This window comes from Anabas testudineus, chromosome 22 (genome assembly GCF_900324465.2).
Source record: "Anabas testudineus chromosome 22, fAnaTes1.2, whole genome shotgun sequence".
Taxonomy (NCBI): Eukaryota; Metazoa; Chordata; class Actinopteri; order Anabantiformes; family Anabantidae; genus Anabas; species Anabas testudineus.
Genome location: NC_046630.1, coordinates 601,490 through 619,544, shown reverse-complemented (window position 1 = coordinate 619,544; position 18,055 = coordinate 601,490). Strand labels below are relative to the sequence as shown.

Below are 18,055 nucleotides of genomic sequence, written 5' to 3'. Positions count from 1 at the left end.
ACCTGTTACTGAGGTGACACTGAGCAGCTGGTGAAATCAGCTGTAGGCTCACTAACTATACAAGATCAGCTGTAGGCTCACTAACTATACAAGATCAGCTGTAGGCTCACTAACTATACAAGATCAGCTGTAGGCTCACTAACTATACAAGATCAGCTGTTTGAGGAAGTGAAGGAAACAACATCTGCAGCTCATGGTCACTGAGGAGAGATCAGACTAGAAAGAGGCTGTTCTTAGTTTTTTATTTAGTTTCCACAGAGTGCACAACACACACACACTATCATCACATAGTAAGATTTATATTCACCTTAATCAGTTGAACTTAACAACGGTGACATGAGGGAAACAACTACCGTTAAATATTGGAATAAACCCACATTCAGACCGGAGGTTCCATGATTCCAACTTCACCTGCTCTGATTTATGAAAACAAAGAAAAAACACTGCAACAGGTAGTTCCCTGTGTGTTTAGTCTGTTTCATTAAATTATATTAACAAACAGAAGCTGAATTATCAGAGATCAGCTCTGTTTGTAATGAACCGAGGGAAATACAGACAACCATCACTGGGTTCTTTTAATTCTCAGGAAAACCTAAAAGCAAAGATTCTCAGGCAGGTTCTGCAGTTTTAAGTAGTTTAATATACTCATCCTGTCTGAACCGGGTTTAATCCCCTTTTTATAACTACAGATAACAAACAACAACAATGAATGAAGCCGAATATAAACTCTGCTGTTGCCTCTATCCAGTGTAGGGAAACCTGAGGAGCGCGGCCTGGCCAGGGCCGAGCCGCAGGTTTGTCAGGTCCACTCTGCTGTCTGCGGGCAGGATGCTACTGTTGGTGCTGAGGACCACCGCAGCCTGTCGGGGCAGCATCGCATGACTAAGCTCCAGCACCACCGCCTCCTCCGCCCAGTTAAAGGCGGCCAGGTAGCGTTCGCTCTGATCCCAGACGCGCAGGTACGCCAGCGACGAGGAGGAGTTATAGAGGAGGACGAAGTCTCCGAACAGCAGGGAGCGCTCTTTACCCCGCAGCTCGCTCATACTGCGGAAAAAACTGCGACAGGACAGACGCTCCGATCTCTCCTCCTGTACACAGGAGACAGGGTGAGTACACAGTACTAACAACAACACAGTTTCTACTGTTAGTACAACTACAGCTACCTAACAGCTACTGCTCATACCAGTAGTATTACAGTACCACTTAAACCATTACAACTGTTACTACTGTTAATACTGTTACTGGTAGTACTAGCAGTACAACAGTACCATGTACAAGCACTTGTGTTAGTAGTACTAGTACTACAATAACTGCTAATACTCTCACTGCTACTGCTGGAACTTGATCTGTTGTAGGTTCTATCACAAAATGATAATTGTGTTGCTGTTACTTTTATTACAAGTACTGCAGTCTGTATTACTGCCATGTGTACTGTGTACTTCATTTACATTCAGGTTTCGTGTTTTGTCATTTTCACTGCTACAACCCTGTGGTTGCAGTATAACATGCAGTATGTCACTGCTGTTTACCTGCAGAGTCCCGTTCAGCTCCTCCTCAGAGTCCCAGAGCATCTTGGGAAACTTGGTGCTCTGTAACAAAGATGATACAACATCAACATCAATCAGGTGTGTCCATTTAGCCTGAGATACTGATGTTGGTTGTACTTTTATCCTATATTATTGCTGCAAGTACTCTTATTTAAGTAAAAGTACTAATGTGCTACTTGACAAGACAATGGGGCAGACGTGTCCTCACCTCGTCCATCAGTCCGATCTCGTCTCCGTAGTTGAAGACCGGCGTCCCCGGCAGCGTGAGCAGCAGCAGCTGGTGCATTTTGACCAGAGCCGGACCCACAAGTGATGCCAGGTGACCCTCTGCCCGCCCCCCCAAGCTCCAGGCCAGCTTGGTCTGGTCATGGGACGAATAGAGGAGCTGGACGACCCGAGCGTGCTCCATAGACCCCATGTCTCCTGAGCGGAGTACCCTGGAGATGAGCAGGTCGACACCAGTGGAGGTAAGGAGGGAGGACACGTCTTCCGCCACGGAGCGTTCCGTGATTCCGATCAGGACCCTGGAAAACACCCAGACAGTGGATTCATTTACTTTCTAGCATCGTCCAACAGCACAGTGATCCTACAGTGTATAATCAGTAAATAAAAGGTACATATCCGCACTATATACTATATACAGTACAATACACATACACACTATCTTACTATCAGCCTGAGAGATGAGATGCAGCGAAAGTGCAGTTTACACCACTTTCTGTCGCTTCTCGAGTCAAATCTTCTCCTTTAAAGCAGCTGAATTCACTATACTGTGACCCTGAAGGAAATTTTAAAACAAAGGTTCTCAGTTCTAAACAGCAACCTGTTCTTTATTACTAAGCTGATTTACAGACGTGGACGTCAGAGATGATGATTTCCTCTGGAGGAAAAACCTGAGGTATTAAAACTGCAGCGTCATCACTGTGTGTTGCTTTAGTGTACCGCTGTCATGTTTTCAGCTCTTGTGTTTTTATACGTCGTCATTTTAAATGAATCTCAGTGTGATGGCTGCACTTGCTTCCTCACAACTGAACTCTGGGTCATCCTCATGCACTGGTTTGGATCTATATATACTTTAACCACCATATTAAGTTTATACATTTAGAAGGTAAAGAAAGGAAACGGCCAAAGTTCATTTAATGTACTTTATTTATTTAGTTTGTCAGCACATTAGTTTCTACTTGTAGCCCACGTTTACTTATCTCCTGTCCTCTCTACTTATGTTTGTTTAACAGTTCTTGCCTCTGTTAATATATATTTTTCTAGTTACCAGTGCTGAGGTTGTCAAAGCTAGTTGCTGCTGCTGGTCGCCTTCTCACACCTGTTTTATACAGGAACAGGCTCATCGGACTGTACCGTAGTCCACCACCTGTGAGGGGGACTTTAGTTTGGCCTGTTGTGGACGATGTTAATTTATATCAATATTAGTCCTTTTTTTGGATGGAGTTATTTTTGATTAATTATTTAACTATTTACAACTGAAAAGACTGACGGTGATGTTGAACTGTTTTGAAGTTTTGTTAGTACTAGTTGTTTGTAGTTGCCCCCTGTGTGTCAAATGGTCAGATCAGTCATTATATATGTTCCCTGTGAGTTCATTTCTGGAGGTCGGTTGGTTTTTGTTAGTCGGTTTATTCAGTTGAAGTTAACGTTGTCTGAGTTTAGTTTCTTTTGTTGACTCTTTTATTGGCCCTGAGAACTTTAAAATATGTTGTGTGAATTTCCTTTTCACATTTTTAGATAAATAAACCCTTTTTTTGAAAATCCACCTGTGATCCCCTTGCCTGCCTGTTTGGTCCCTCACACTCAGCTACAGCTGGACAGACTTTCTCACCTCTCATTGGGACCACTGTCCGTCCCGTTCTGGACGATGGCTCGGATGTCGCTCCACAGAGACGGCACCACGCTGGACACGCGCTCCACCCCCGACAGCTGGACACCGTCCACACCTTCATTGAGCCAGAACACCAGAGCAGACTGAGGAGACAGAGACAGACGTTAGACGCAACTGGACACTGCAGCTCGGCCCATCACAGACCTCAGGTCAGCTTAATCTTCCCAACTAAAAGGAGCTGAATTCAAATCCACTTTGCTGTGAACCCACAGATGTTCAGAGAACCATCACTGGATCTCTGTGATACTAGAGGAAACGTAAAAACAGGAGGACTCGGACGAGTTGTGCAGGTATAAGGAACATCTTGTTTCTACGATTTCAAAAGATTTCGTGAGAGTGGACGTCGGAGACACTGAGAACATTTAAAATGTCCGAGTTATGACTCGAGGAAGGACGAGCTCACCTTCAGTCTCTCTGCTACGTTCGTCACACTGATGTTGGAGAACCAGGGTCCATTTGATCCCTGGTAGTTTGGAGTCAGATCCAGAACCACAGAAATACCTGCACAGGTGAGAGGTAAACAGATTAAAGTAGATTAAGGTTAGTACCTGCTCATTTAATTTATAACTTACTTTTCTTTTCAATCAATCAGAATCGATTAAACCTCAGAGAAAACACATCCTACAAACTGAGAAGCAGAATTTTTAGTCCACAAAGACCAAAACCAGTCTATGGACCCTCACGTTGACACTCATCAACTCCAGAACCACGTAAAGCTCTTAACAGAAATAAATCAGCTTTTCAGATGACATCCTGCAGTTTTGTTTTTAAATTAAACCGAGGCTGTAACTTCAAATTGAAATGGCCTTCATCTGAAAATGCCTTAGACTTTTCCAGATCTCTGTTCATTTCAGGTCCATTTTCAATTTGTAAACTTCTAAATGTTTGGTTTCCATTAAAAGTCCTGTAACTATCCGAGGTGTTGACCCACGAAGAACATGCGTCCTCACCCTTCCTGTGAGCGGCCTGGATCAGACCTTTAAACTGCTCCAGGTTTCCGGCCTCGGGGGAAATCTCCTCGAACCTCAGTCTCATGGCTTCGTCAGGAGGAGCGACGTGGATCGGTCCGACCACGAGGCCTTTGACCTTCAGCTGAGACAGGCTCTCCATCTTCTGCTGCAGACCTGCAGGACACGAAAGCGTAGAAACATGGGTCAGTGAGGAGCGCGGTGGAGTTTTGGAAACAAACTGAGGTGTCACAGTGTTGCATAATAACAAGAATCAAGGACGTTCGAGGAAAACGTCTCTTTATTCAGAGCAGGATTATTGTTGTAGTTCACTCTCTAACATTTGTTCACGTCGTTACACTGATAAAGATGAATGTCCAGCACTCTCTGATGTTCACTGTATCTGCTGCAGTTTCAGTTGCTCAGACAAATGGAACCAAAACACTTTAGACTTTTCTCTTCTTGTGAATCCAGTCTGCTGGTTCTCCTGTGGTTCTGTCCTAAAACACTGTGGACATGTACAGACACTTCGGGCCTAATGGAAAGATGTGTGTTGTTGTATGTTGTAAATATCTTTAACAGATTCTGTTGTTGTAGTCGAGTCAAAACAAAAAGAAACAGGATGTGATATTTAAAATTTCTATTAAAAGCAGCTTTTGTCAGGTCATGACGCGAATCCACCTCAGAACTTTTCTGTCCACACAAACGTGAGGAGGGAGACTTGGTTTTCACATATTCACATAGTCCAAAACCAGACTGCGTTCACACAAAATCCAGTTCCACCTCTTTAGAAACGGTTCCAGGTGTCACTGCAGCAGATCCTAAAACCAGGAAGCTGTCTGACTGCTGCTGAAGGACAAGTTCAGGTTTTAGCGTCATATATGAACTGTTCTGATAGACATGGTCTTTGTCTTGTTCTCACCCTTCAGGTTCTGGGCGTCCGTGAAGGCATGGATGTTTCCGATCTGGTACAGCGGGCCGTCGTTCCACCAGTTGGTGGGGGGAAGGTCTCTGCAGCGAGGAGCCTGCAGGATGATGAGGACGGCTCCGACCAACATCCCCAACCAGCCGAGCCAGAACACCACCAGCAGCGCCCAGCGGGTCCTGACCCAGCTGAGAACACAGAGATCAGAATCCACATCACAAATCAAACTCGAAGCTACAACACAACAGCATTATTCTAATTTGCTTTATGTATGTTTATTAATACTGCAGTATAAATACTAGTACTGCAGTATTACTGCAGACAGTAGCTGCTTACTGTGTCCTGAAGGTTCAGCCTGTGGAGTTTTTGGCCTCTGGTGAACCTGCTCATGGACTGTTTGTAAAAGACCCCACCTCCTAAGTACTGCAGGAACACGACCCCCACACTGACAGAGACACTAAACCAGCGTCCGTTTGTATTTTTTTATTCAGCATCTCACTTGTTGCTTTTCGTTAATGATTCAAACTGAAGTTGGAATCTGTATTCATGAAACTACACTTCAACATAAATTAGGATTGTTGAAGTTAGGATTGTTGAAGTTAGGATTATTGAAATTAGGATTATTGAAATTAGGATTATTGAAATTAGGATTATTGAAATTAGGATTATTGAAGTTAGGATTGTTGAAATTAGGATTATTGAAATTAGGATTGTTGAAGTTAGGATTGTTGAAATTAGGATTGTTGAAATTAGGATTGTTGAAATTAGGATTATTGAAAAAATATGAATTAGGATTATTGAAATTAGGATTGTTGAAATTAGGATTGTTGAAATTAGGATTGTTGAAATTAGGATTATTGAAATTAGATATTGAAATTAGATTAGTTTAAAATTAGGATTTGAAGTTAGGATTATTGAAATTAGGATTGTTGAAATTAGGATTGTTGAAGTTAGGATTATTGAAATTAGGATTATTGAAATTAGGATTGTTGAAGTTAGGATTATTGAAATTAGGATTGTTGAAATTAGGATTGTTGAAATTAGGATTGTTGAAGTTAGGATTGTTGAAGTTAGGATTGTTGATTCGGATTGTTGAAGTTAGGATTATTGCCCTTCGGCTTCTTGCCCTTCGGCTTGTTGCCGTTCGGCTTCTTGCCGTTCGGCTTGTTGCCCTTCGGCTTGTTGCCGTTCGGCTCTTGCCCTTCGGCTTCTTGCCCTTCGGCTTGTGCCGTTCGGCTTCTTGCCCTTCGGCTTGTTGCCGTTCGGCTTGTTGCCCTTCGGCTTTTGCCCTTCGGCTTGTTGCCGTTCGGCTTCTTGCCCTTCGGATTGTTGCCTTCGGCTTGTTGCCCTTCGGCTTGCCTTCGGCTTGTTGCGTTCGGCTTCTTGCCCTTCGGCTGTTGCCCTTCGGCTTGTTGCCCTTCGGCTGTTGCCGTTCGGCTTTTGCCCTTCCTGTTGCCCTTCCGGCTTGTTTGCACTTCGGCTTGTTGCCCTTCGGCTTGTTATGCCTTTCGGCCTTTCTTCCGCCCCCCCTTTTCTCTGTGGTCTCCGTTGTCTTTTTTGTCGTACTCCTCTCTGTGCCGTTTCCTCCCCCCTCACCGTTTTAAGGTCACCAACGTCTCTGAAGCCTTTTACATCTATTGAATCGGATTTTTTCTACCTATTCAAAATGAATGAGGGAGCCAAAACATTAGAACCACCTCCAATACCACTGTGACCTCAGTAAGAAAGCAAAATAGAATTAGAACTAAACAGTACAGGTGAACCTCATGAAGAGGTCACCTAGAGTAGATTCATTTCGAAAGGGATCCGGCCTGAGATAAACCGGATCAGAGAGCCACACCCTGCAGAACCAGCCGATCCCGGTGTCGGGTCTGCCCACCTGGACCTGGTCTCTGTGATTTACTGTACTGGGCCTGTGTGGTCCTCTCACCCCGGGGTCCCGGCCACCCTCAGCAGCTCCTCCTTGTTGAGCCCGGTGAATTTCACGTCCTCCGCCTCCTCGGGGATCTTCACCTTCACGGAGCCGTTTTTCTCCCCCCCCACCACCGCCTCTCTGCCGGCGGACAGAGCGTCCTCTGTCCGGTCTCCTCCTCCGGTCATCGGCTGCTTCTCCTGCTCCTCCTGGTCCAGATCCGCCTCGCTCACATCGGCCTCCGTCGCATCAGCATCCGCAGCGACCTGAGCCGGATCCGCCGCATCCTTAGTCTGAGCGTCCTGCAGCTCCACGTTTGTCTCCTCCGTGTTCATACCGACACCGACAAGGATCAAATGAACCGTCTCTGAGCGGCTCGGGATGGGTCAGGATGGGCCAGGGTGGGTCCGGACCGTCAGATGGGTCCGTGAGGTCTGTGGGTGGGTATGCTGCGTTCAAAGCTGTCGGAAATATAGGAATCACCCAAGATATTTACTGTGTTTTCTCTAAAGAGGTCCGTATTTACATCACTGCTGCTTTTAAATGTAAAATTACATCAAACCACACGAAACACAAAGACACGTTAAATGTGTGGCTGTATGAAACACAATAAAATAGTTATTTTAAACAAACTGCAAAATAAATGTGTGTAAAGAAAACCTACAAACCTTTGAACGTGTCATTTTCAATCTACTAAATTTTAGGATTCACTTATTTCAGCTGTTATAAAAACATAGAATAAGATAAAACAAATTAAAGAACTTTTCTGCCAAATTATGGAGCTCATACAACCTCCTGACAAGACAAACAACATTTATAACGCAGCACCTCCCTCAAATACATATTTCTATGTTGAACATATACATTAATCAAACATAACCAACTATAATTGTTCAATATCGTTTTGTTTTTACTTTACTCTTGCTGTAGACTGTAGACTGTCTAATAATACAGCTTATAGTCTACTGTGTGCTAATACCCACATCAGACATTACAGAGTGCACCTGAAGGCAGCACTAAACCGGATTGGTCCAGTTTTATTGTGGTGGAGGCTTTAGAAGCATCATCTGTAATAATAACATAAAAGAAAGAATCATCAAGTGATGACATGAGCAGAACAAAGTGAAATAACAGTGGAAATGCTGGATTTTGTGTCCGTGCTGCAGATGAACTCCAGACTCTGTGAGCCTGAGTCAGCAGCTGAGCAGACTGCTGACCAGCACTGAACACTGACCCCAGCTTCTGAAAACAGCTTCCTGACACAGGAAGCATCTGTAAACCCTGAAACAACGTGAGCGACTTACCAACCGTCCTGGGGACCAACTCTAACAAATACTAATCATGTTTCAGTGGAAGCTGTCAGAAGGAAGCGAGTCAACTCTCAGTCTTGATGTGTTTATGTGGAGCATGAAATAGACGGTGTCAAAGTCTGAGCGACAACAGCCAACTTAGACGACGGGGTCAGAGTAACTCCCAAACTGCAGAAGTTGTGGGCTTTACCAGGAACCTGAAGTGCATAGACCATTATCATCTCGTGACATGAATGGACCCATTAATGGACCTGTCACTGTGGACGGGAGTTTACTAAACCTGTTACAGCAAAAAAAAAAAAAAAAATGTAATTAAAAACAGCTAATTGGAGCCTTAGGCTGCACCTAAAAGCTGTCTGCACTAATAAAAGGAAAACAGTTCAGTGTGGACATGTTAAATTCACCGACCCCTTCATTACTGTAGATACACCTGAACAACTTGATCATTCAACTAAATGTTTATTATTGAGGTTGTAGTTGGTGTTGGAGTTGGACTGGAGCGCTTTGTAATACGAGGTGTTTCTAATGTTTTGCCCATAATATTTATGTCTAAGTGTGGCTGAAAATGTTTGTCTGTGAGCCTCTTTAGGGTACATAGTTCTCCTTAAAGGACAAGATCTTAAAGACTCAAATGCAAAACACCAAGATTCAAGATTAAAGAACAGATCCACATCAACACAAGCACAGAATAACATCAGTACAGAAAACTCAATATATATACAGAATAAGTAAGTAAAGATTCAATAATTATAGTCCAGAGAGAAATGACAACAGATATATGACAGAAATTGCCAGTTCCCCCACCCCTTACAGAGGGGGGAGGAATTGTACAGATTGATTGCCACAGGTAGAAAGGATCTCCTGTGGTTCTTTGTGGACTTAATGTTAATAAATCTTTGGCTGAACGTAATCCTCTGTCCAACCAACACACTGTGCAGTGGGTGGGAGGGGTTGTCCAAGATTGAGAGGAGTTTGGACAGCATCCTCCTTTCAGCCACAACATGTAGAGGGTCCAGCTCCACCCCCAGAACAGAGCCAGCCCTCCTAATCAGTTTGTTCAGTCTGTAAGTGTCTGCCACCTTCATGTTGCTGCCCCAGCAGGCCACAGCATAGAAGATGACACTGGAACCACAGACTCATAAAACATCCGCAGCATGGTGCATGCAGACGTTGAAGGACCTGAGTCTCCTCAGAAGTACATCCGGCTCTGAGCCTTTCTGTACAATGCTGATGAGTTCTTATTCCAGTCCAGTTTGTTATCCAAGTACACTCAAGGTATTTGTACTTGGACACGACCTCCACCTCCTCCCCTGTATAGAGAGAGGGATGACAGGACTCCCAGATTTCCTGAAGTCCATCACCAGCTCCTTTGTTTTATTGATGTTCAGTTTGAAGATGGTTGAGTCCACACCAACAAAACTGTCCACCACTCCACGGTACTCTGTGACATCTCCACCCTTAATACATCCTTCAACTGCAGAGTTCATCAGAGAACTTCTGAAGATGACAGGACTCTGAGTGTACCTGAAAGTCTGAGGTTGTACAGGTGAAGAGAATGGACGACAGAACTGTCCCCTGTGGAGCACGTGTGCTACTGACCACAGTGTCAGAACACAGTTCTGCAGCGGACCTACCTGTGGGGCGGTGGTGAGGTAGTCCATGATCCAGGAACTCAGGGGAGTGTTGACCTGCATGTTTTTTAATTTCTCTCCCAGCAGTTCAGGACGGATGGTGTTGATGCACTGGAGAAATCAAAAAACATGATCCTCACTAAGCCCCCGGCTTTGTCCTCTTTGGCTCTGAGGAGCTGAAAGCTGGAGACGTCGCATTTCCTCAACAACTACAAGGCTGCAGTGGAAAGAGTCCAGCAGCGCCCCTGCTGGAGGATCCACAGCTGCCCTCAGGAGCTCTGATAGACCAGGTCAAACACCTGGGAAACCTGAGCTTCAACATCTGGACCAAGATGAAGGACGTGGTCTCCTACACTCCTGTGGTTCTGGATCCAAACACGGCTCATCCAGAACTGATCCTGTCTGAAGATCTGACCAGTGTGAGACGAGGAGAGAAACAGCAGCTTCCTGAAAACCCAGAGAGGCTTGATAAATACTGGTCCCTCCTGGGCTCTGAGGGGTTTAACTCAGGGACTCACAGCTGGGACGTCAAGGTTGGAGACAGTTCAGTCTGGACAGTGGGTGTGTTAGCAGAGTCTGTGCAGAGGAGGGGAGATATTCTGTCTGGACTATGTGGAATGTTGTTCCATGATGGTAAATACTCAGCATGGTCACCAACAACTTTCCTCCACTTCTCTCCCAGTACAGAAGAAGATCCAGAGGATCAGAGTGGATCTGGACTGGACAGGAGGACAAGTGTCCTTCTCAGATCCTGATACTAACACACACATTTACACCTTCACACACACGTTCACTGAGAGGATGTTTCCATTCTTTAACACTAGAGACGACCTCCCAGTGCAGATTTTACCAGTGCAGGTCTCAGTGACTCCAAAGGTTTGTTTTGTCTAGTTTTAGTTCGAACGGCTTTTATTTAATTTTTCTTCTTTTGTACTTTTCATATGTGGAAAATGATTTGACAAATTTCCTGATGTTGACATTTGGTTTGTTCATTATTTAAAAACCCTTGTTGTAATTGTTAATGTTATGTTTTATTGTGTTTTATTGAAACCACAGAGACCAGGAACTACTTTGATGAAATGTAGGCAAAAATAAGTCATTCATTAATAACAGCATGTTTGAACAGATAGTCGTTGTTTGATTAAATGAGACAAACTTTATTTTATACGGAACAATCTGAAATGATTTAAAATAAATGAACAAATTTTTATTTAACGTAATAAATTACAGATAAGAAAAGCTGAATTTAATTATCCGGGATAACTTCGCTGCTGTGGTTCAGTAAACTACAGTTTCCCATTGAATATGTCCCAGCGATGACCGACCAAGGCTGTGACGGTTTTACTGGCACCACGGTTGCATGTCCACTGATCTGATGGTGAATCGTTTTATGCTGATTATATTTAGCACAAATGTAAGAACGAGAACCTGGTACCTGGTGAAAAGTTTTAGGAATATTCTACGACCTGTGTATTAGTCTTATCCACACTACCAATAACTGTAGAGACTTTTTTGCAGTCAAATGAATTTAAATTGACAGAATTCTTCATTTGTGAACTCCGTTGATGATTGACTGATCAGTGGATCACTTCGTTAAGAGTGTCACATCCACAGTTAAATGGACTTCCTGGTCCATCATTTTTCTTGTTTACGTTGAGTAAACACAAGAAGAAGTTTGTCCCAGACGTACTAAAATTCCTTCCAGGTGTTTCTGAGATATAGCATTGACGTGCTTGGGACACACAGGAGGTCACAGTGACCTTTAACCACCAAAATCTAATCCGTTCACCCTTGACCCCAAGTGGGGAAAATAAATAAATAACTAAAATCAAAATAAGTGCTCCTGTCCTGTTCTATGTCACACTAACCATCGTGGCTCCACGGTAAAAACAGAAACTGGGTCACGTTGGTTCCAGCTCACGTCAAACAGTAATATGAGTTCTTCCATAATGGCTGGATTTGCCTTTAGCTTAGCATCATCAGTAAATGACTTCTCTTCGTGAATCCTGTTAGAGCACGTGACAGCCTGTGCAAACCCGGCTTCAGTGAGATGATAATCAGAGTTTTAGACCAGGATCTGAGAAATTACAGCCTATTGGTCATTATTAGCATCAGCAGATACCCAAGGTTGTGGGATCGAACACCAAAAAGTGGCACTGAACAACCCCTAATTATTATAATAATAACAACGTACATATGCTGTACACTCTTCTGCAACTTCCTATGCACTTAAATCTTTAAAAAAAAAAATCTGACCTGTCCAATCTCTCACATCCATCTCATGAAAAAGAATCTTTCTTCCTATAGCACTTTGCTTCAATTTCCTCTTTTTGTTTTCTGCTAAATGACTAAATGTATTTTTTATGTGGTCCAATTAAATGCTTCTTCCTCCAGTCTGAAGACGACCTTCTTAAATACTGACCAACCTTCTTATTCTCTTGTATTCCAGTTTAAGAGACTTTAATCTGAAGGAAGCACATGAATGCGTCATCAGTGCTCAGTGTTCATCTGTCACTTCATCAGAATCAGTACTGCAGTGCCGACTCAGCAGCCGGGCCAGGGTGCTGGGCTGGAGGTGGCGTCGCTGATGTCGTTCTTCCTGCAGCTTCTCCAGCAGAAACACTTTCTCTGTGATGATTCTCCACTCACGGTGATGCTTCACCTGCAAACACAGCGCGCACATTACTCTCCAGTTAACCGACCAGAACCTTTGAGCACACTGCTCTGTACGACACTGTGATCACGTATCACACAAATACGTTAATAAGGTAAAAGTAACAGTACAACAAAACAAAGTACAGTTGAGTCATGGCAACTGGACTGTCCGAAGATAGTTGGTTAGAGACACTAATTTATCCTCCAGGTTGGTTTCACTCCACCCCTGGACTGAATAGACTCGTTAGCTGGAACAATGGAAGGGGAGGACGTGAATGATGTAACAGCCACACCTCCAACAGCCCCTCTTATCCCCTGATGTGGGTCGTTAGGTGTGGTCGACCTGGTGCAGGTGTGAACTGAGCCTGATCTTTCTGGGATGAGAAAAGGGCAGCATGATAAATAGGAGACTATCTTCAGACTCAAGAAGCTGCTTGATGAGTAATAAAACGTTTCAACCTCACAAGAAGGAAGTTTAGTAACCAGGACCCAACTTCCAGGTTAGTTCACCTGGACTGAGAATCTTCACTAACGACCATCAATACCAGCTAAAGTGCTTCATTCAAATTCTAAGACTGTGAGGGAACGGACTGACACGGAGTAAACAGGTAAGTACAAAAGGAACTATTTATTAACAACAAAAGGAAGGGACACGGGGAAACCAAACAAACACTAACAAAGTATCAACACAAAAGACCCAAAACCACGGTGGATAAGAACTAACAAAAACCAGGAACAGACAGACCAAGTATCAACCTAAAACAATGCAGGAATGCAGGTAAAATATAAAATGACTAAACACACAAATAACTGACTAACTTAACACAGGACTACACAAAACAAAACCGACAGACTAAAAAATACAAAGTAACAAAAGAAAACTACTGTCGAGGGCACGGCAACACAGGAGCAAACGCCAAAACCAAAAATACAAAGTGACAACAGAAAATCACTGCAGTCGCAGGCGAACAAAACTCACATGTGGGGAAACAGTCCAACAAACAAACGAGGAACCTGACGGACGAACCAGAGTTGCTGAGGACACTATACAACGTGACGAACCAACAGAGAAGAAAGGACTGAGGGAAGCTTATAAAACAAAAGGGGAACACAGGTGAAATTAATCAGTCAATCAGGGGTCCATGGGTTGAGTGGAGGTGGAGGTGCAGGAATGGAGAAAACAAACAGAAGGGGGAGACAAAAACGTCCAAACAGGCAGGTATGAGGCCTGAATCCTGACAAAGACAGGGGATATGTGTGATTCAGCTTTAATGTTCCTCATGTTTTCAGTCCCACAACCCCACGACTGACTGTATTTGTTAGACACATAAGCTTATTTTAGTTTCTGCTGTAGTTTTAGTAATTTTAATGTACTGTGAAAAATGATGTACTGACCATGAAGATTATTCACTTCAACACTAAACTTCATTAACCCCTTTTCATCACAGAAAAAAGGCCACGAAGTGACAACAACAACATGACGGGTTTCTAATATCAACCCCGTTTAACTGAGATGTTAACAGACTGATGCTCTGAGCAGCTCTTTCTATTTTTATTGATATGTGCAGTTTGCAGAGTTGGGAACTCAGACCCAATGCAGAATCAGTCTGCTAATGTCATCGAGCTGACACGATGGTGTCAATGAATTATTTAATGAGAATGTTTTACTTTTTTTTGTACTGACTGGAGTTTTTTCAACCAACCTCTGACCTTAAGGTCTGATGCTGCTGGACACCTACTAACAACATGTGTTCTCTCTAATGGGACTTAAAACATGAAGCTCAAGTCTTAACCAAACGTTTTAGATTTTCCTTTTCTTCTGTTAAATCATTTTATTCTAGTTTATAAAAAAAACGTCAAAACAGTTTTTGTGTTTTAGTTTCAGTATATGAAAATAACCCCGACCCCTATCTGTGATGTGACTACATGCAGTTCAGACTTTTCATGCTCTGACCTTGAGAGCAGCGTCATTCAGACCCATTCAGATGCCTTCAGCTCAATGGGGAACAGGCTTCTAGTTAACTGGTTCTGCTCAATAAAGACATTAAAGATCATGAGTGTTTGTGACGTTGGTGAGGATCAGATCACATTTTTCATGACCAATTTATCATCAGCCCTGACTGTCGGGTAATATATTTAAAATAGGGGACAATCTTATTTTACCGATTGGTTCAGTCCCCCCCACCCACCCAGTTTCAAGTGGTTCCAGACTTTAACTTCAGCACTGCTCCAAGAAACAGAAGTGTAAGAGATCGACATAAATGACTACAGCTGAGAATTTAAACAACTAGAAATGATGTAAATTCAAACTCCAATTTTCAATGTCAATGTTTACACATTGAAAAATCTTCATTAAATGCATTACAGACACTGGTTAAGTAATATCACAGAGTTTCTGATTTAACTCTGAGTATTAGATTGGGTTTGGTTGGTATTTTACTGGTGATCTACTAAGAAGAATTGAACATGCTCATTTCTGTGATCTGATTAATGATTCTTCAAATGCTTTGGTCATTCACCTAAAAGCAGCCATCTCCACACACAAACCAGTTTCAACTTACATAAAGTGAAATCTTTTGAAACACCAAGGGCAGGGAGGTACCCTACAAACTTTGGCCTCAGCAGTAGGAACAATACTGAGGTCAGTTTTTAGTCTGTTCTACATGTGCATAACAAATAAAAAGGACACTGGACCTGCAGGCTGCTGCTGTGGCTGCTGCAGTGTTTCTTGTTCAGACTGAAGTCACACTGATGCAGAATTTCCTTCATCATCCTACAGAAACACAAAAATATCGTTCTCTATTATTTCAACATGCGGGTAGCACAAATAAAAATAAAATAAGTGACCCAGCAGCAGAGCAGTGACGAGTTTGTTCACACAGGTGAAGCAAATGTACGTCACAATGGACCTTTGGATGAGAAACTGACGTTCACAACTAGATTTGATCCAATATAAGCAGCTTTACATGACTAAATGAATGCAGCATTAATTATGCAGCTACATGGTGAATATGTGTTCTGGTCTATTAACCAACCAGACATATTGGAATGACTAAAGTGTATGAAATAAGGTTTTAAACTCAGGAGCAGGTTTATTTTTGAAAAACTCAGACAGGTGGTTCTGCCACAGTTGTTCTTTGGGTCCAACTAAAAAAACTAATATGAGTCACAGTAAATGTTTATTTGATTTAGTTTTATTTCTAAAAGCATCGATTCACTTTCACCGTAGATCAGGTACCTGCGGACCAGCGAGCTGGACTCAGCATCGACACGCTGCAGCAGGAAGTCCTGCAGTCTGGTCTTCGGCACACCAACGTCCCGGAGCAGCTGACACACAGCAAGACGCAGGTCTGCGTCCTCCTCCATCTCCACGCAGCGCAGCAGTGTCTCCTGCACATCTGCTGACGACAATCCCAACGCAGCCACAGCTGCAACAACACAGACAGTTAGCGGTTTATCTGGTATTGAGTCGTTTTGAAGCTCAACAGTGAATCTGGACCTGATGTTCAGTAACCAGGCTGTGAGGAGCCAGTTTACAGACTCGAGCCTTCACTGCTCAGTCTGTGATCAGAGCGATGTCCGCGACGTGGCTCTGACCATGGTTTAGCACTACATACGCTGAGTGGTTTCATTTTAGTTTTTCTGTTTTCTGGTGTCTGTTGTTGGAGCTCAGGCTCACAGAACCCACAGAACCCACTTGGTTTGTCGCTTCAGAAACATGTGCATCAAGAAAAACAAACAAATCCAAATAATAAAGAGAGTTATTGTTTAAAATTGTAGTTTTTCCAAGCAGCGCCTGGTTTTTCTCTTTTTCTCAGGAGCGAGAACAGAACTTGTACCTGTGAGAGCAGACAGTCGGACCTCCTGTGCCACGTCAGTTTCCATCAGCTCCAGCACACGACTCGCAACCTGGATTCAAACACGTTAACAAGTAGGCAGCTGATTTGTGATTCGTTAGTTCATCTAATCAGAGTTCATCATCATTTTCCTGTGATCCAACAGGTCCGTTCATTTCCAAAATATACATGAAGTTATATTATTACATCCCCCAAGATAAATGTGGACCGGCTAGAGTGAAAACTGAGGGATCCAAGACTCAGATTTCATTCAAAGAAAAGAGACTTTTAGTTTCTAGTTAAGTTGCTGAGATCTTAAATTTCCTTCTTTTGGTACATAATGTTCTGGTTGGAACGTCCCTGTTGTTCAGATTGTTCAGGTCAGCAGCTGTTAAACAGAGATCATTCAGAGCCTGACGACACATCAAACATCTTCATCAAGTCCATTTAGCAGAAAAGCACTTGTTTTTGCTCCTTCACCGTTTAGCTCATGAATTCTAATGTTGCTAAACAGAGATAACAAACCTTCACGATGGTTCCCGTTTTATCAAACTGCTCCTTTTTCTCACCATGTCGTCCGTCAGCTGCAGAGAAGCGGCCGTCACACAGGCCTGTTTCCTGACAGATGTGAACTCATCTATGAAGCAGGATCCAAACGACTCCAGCAGCTTCACCGTCATTAACTTCAGGCTGCTGATCAGATCCAGAGCGCGCATCTTACCCTGCAGCCCCAACTCCCCCTCCAGCTTCCAGCTACAACCAACAACATCTCTTCAATACTTCATGTTTCAAATCTATTGTACTTGTACTAATACTACAGTTTATCTTTACAGACAGACCACAGCCCTGCAGCATTTCACGGCAAATGAATGTGGCAAAGGAAAGAGGACGTGTGACAGCAACTGAAAGAATACAGAGGGACCGGACTGGACGACGTGCAGGCACAAACACTGTTTCTCACATTTAGTCATCATCACGGGTGAGTGTCTTGCCTACAGACCCCTACTGGAGGTTGGACAGTCAAAAATGAAGAGAACAGACACATTACAAGCAGAGACTCACTGGCTGCAGATCCATGCACCTGCTTGGAGAAACTGTTCCTACATCTTCCAGCACTCACAGGACTTCCTGCAGACTGTGTGTACCTCACCTCACCTCACCTCACCTCACCTCACCTCACCTCACCTCACTGTCTGGTTGAATGCATCACCTTAACTGATTCTGAACGTCCTGAGCCTTTCCCATCTTTATCAGTGCCTCCGCAGCAGCGAACCGCACCTCATCACTCTGGTCGTTCCACATCAGGTGTATCAGCTTGTGAACAACATCCTGTAACAAAACACATGCACACAACTCATTTCTTTACTCTGTTGACCTGAGTCATAGCAGCAGGTTTCT

At 43.4% G+C, this 18,055-nt stretch overlaps 2 protein-coding genes across 2 annotated transcripts in view; both read right to left on the bottom strand.

The window, feature by feature from the left end:
- Positions 1-232: 232 nt before the first annotated feature.
- Positions 233-7,652, bottom strand: LOC113147839 (4F2 cell-surface antigen heavy chain-like). Its single transcript, XM_026339100.1, has 8 exons — positions 7,244-7,652; positions 5,311-5,501; positions 4,392-4,565; positions 3,845-3,942; positions 3,382-3,524; positions 1,756-2,071; positions 1,530-1,589; positions 233-1,088 (listed from the first exon to the last, which is right to left on the bottom strand). Exons 1-8 carry the CDS (start codon positions 7,558-7,560, stop codon positions 741-743), a joined length of 1,647 nt encoding a protein of 548 aa, XP_026194885.1. The 5' UTR covers positions 7,561-7,652; the 3' UTR covers positions 233-740.
- Positions 7,653-12,350: 4,698 nt separating this feature from the next.
- The window catches only part of heatr4 (HEAT repeat containing 4), a 13,458-nt gene continuing 7,753 nt past the window's right edge, over positions 12,351-18,055 (bottom strand). The window contains exons 6-11 of the mRNA XM_026339156.1: positions 17,868-17,986; positions 17,227-17,410; positions 16,661-16,730; positions 16,060-16,249; positions 15,516-15,594; positions 12,351-12,828 (exon numbers count right to left, since the gene is read on the bottom strand). Coding sequence (XP_026194941.1) covers positions 12,664-12,828; positions 15,516-15,594; positions 16,060-16,249; positions 16,661-16,730; positions 17,227-17,410; positions 17,868-17,986 — 807 coding nt within the window. The 3' untranslated portion in view covers positions 12,351-12,663. The remainder of the gene's footprint in view (positions 12,829-15,515; positions 15,595-16,059; positions 16,250-16,660; positions 16,731-17,226; positions 17,411-17,867; positions 17,987-18,055) is intronic.

Excerpts from the sequence above, each read along its gene's own strand:
- LOC113147839 (XM_026339100.1), bottom strand. The coding sequence starts at position 7,560 with ATGAACACGGAGGAGACAAACGTGGAGCTGCAGGACGCTCAGACTAAG. Across the intron at positions 5,502-7,243 it reads AGGGTGGCCGGGACCCCGGG|CTGGGTCAGGACCCGCTGGG; the intron begins GTGAGAGGACCA and ends CTGTGTTCTCAG. Across the intron at positions 1,590-1,755 it reads AGATCGGACTGATGGACGAG|AGCACCAAGTTTCCCAAGAT; the intron begins GTGAGGACACGT and ends TCTTTGTTACAG.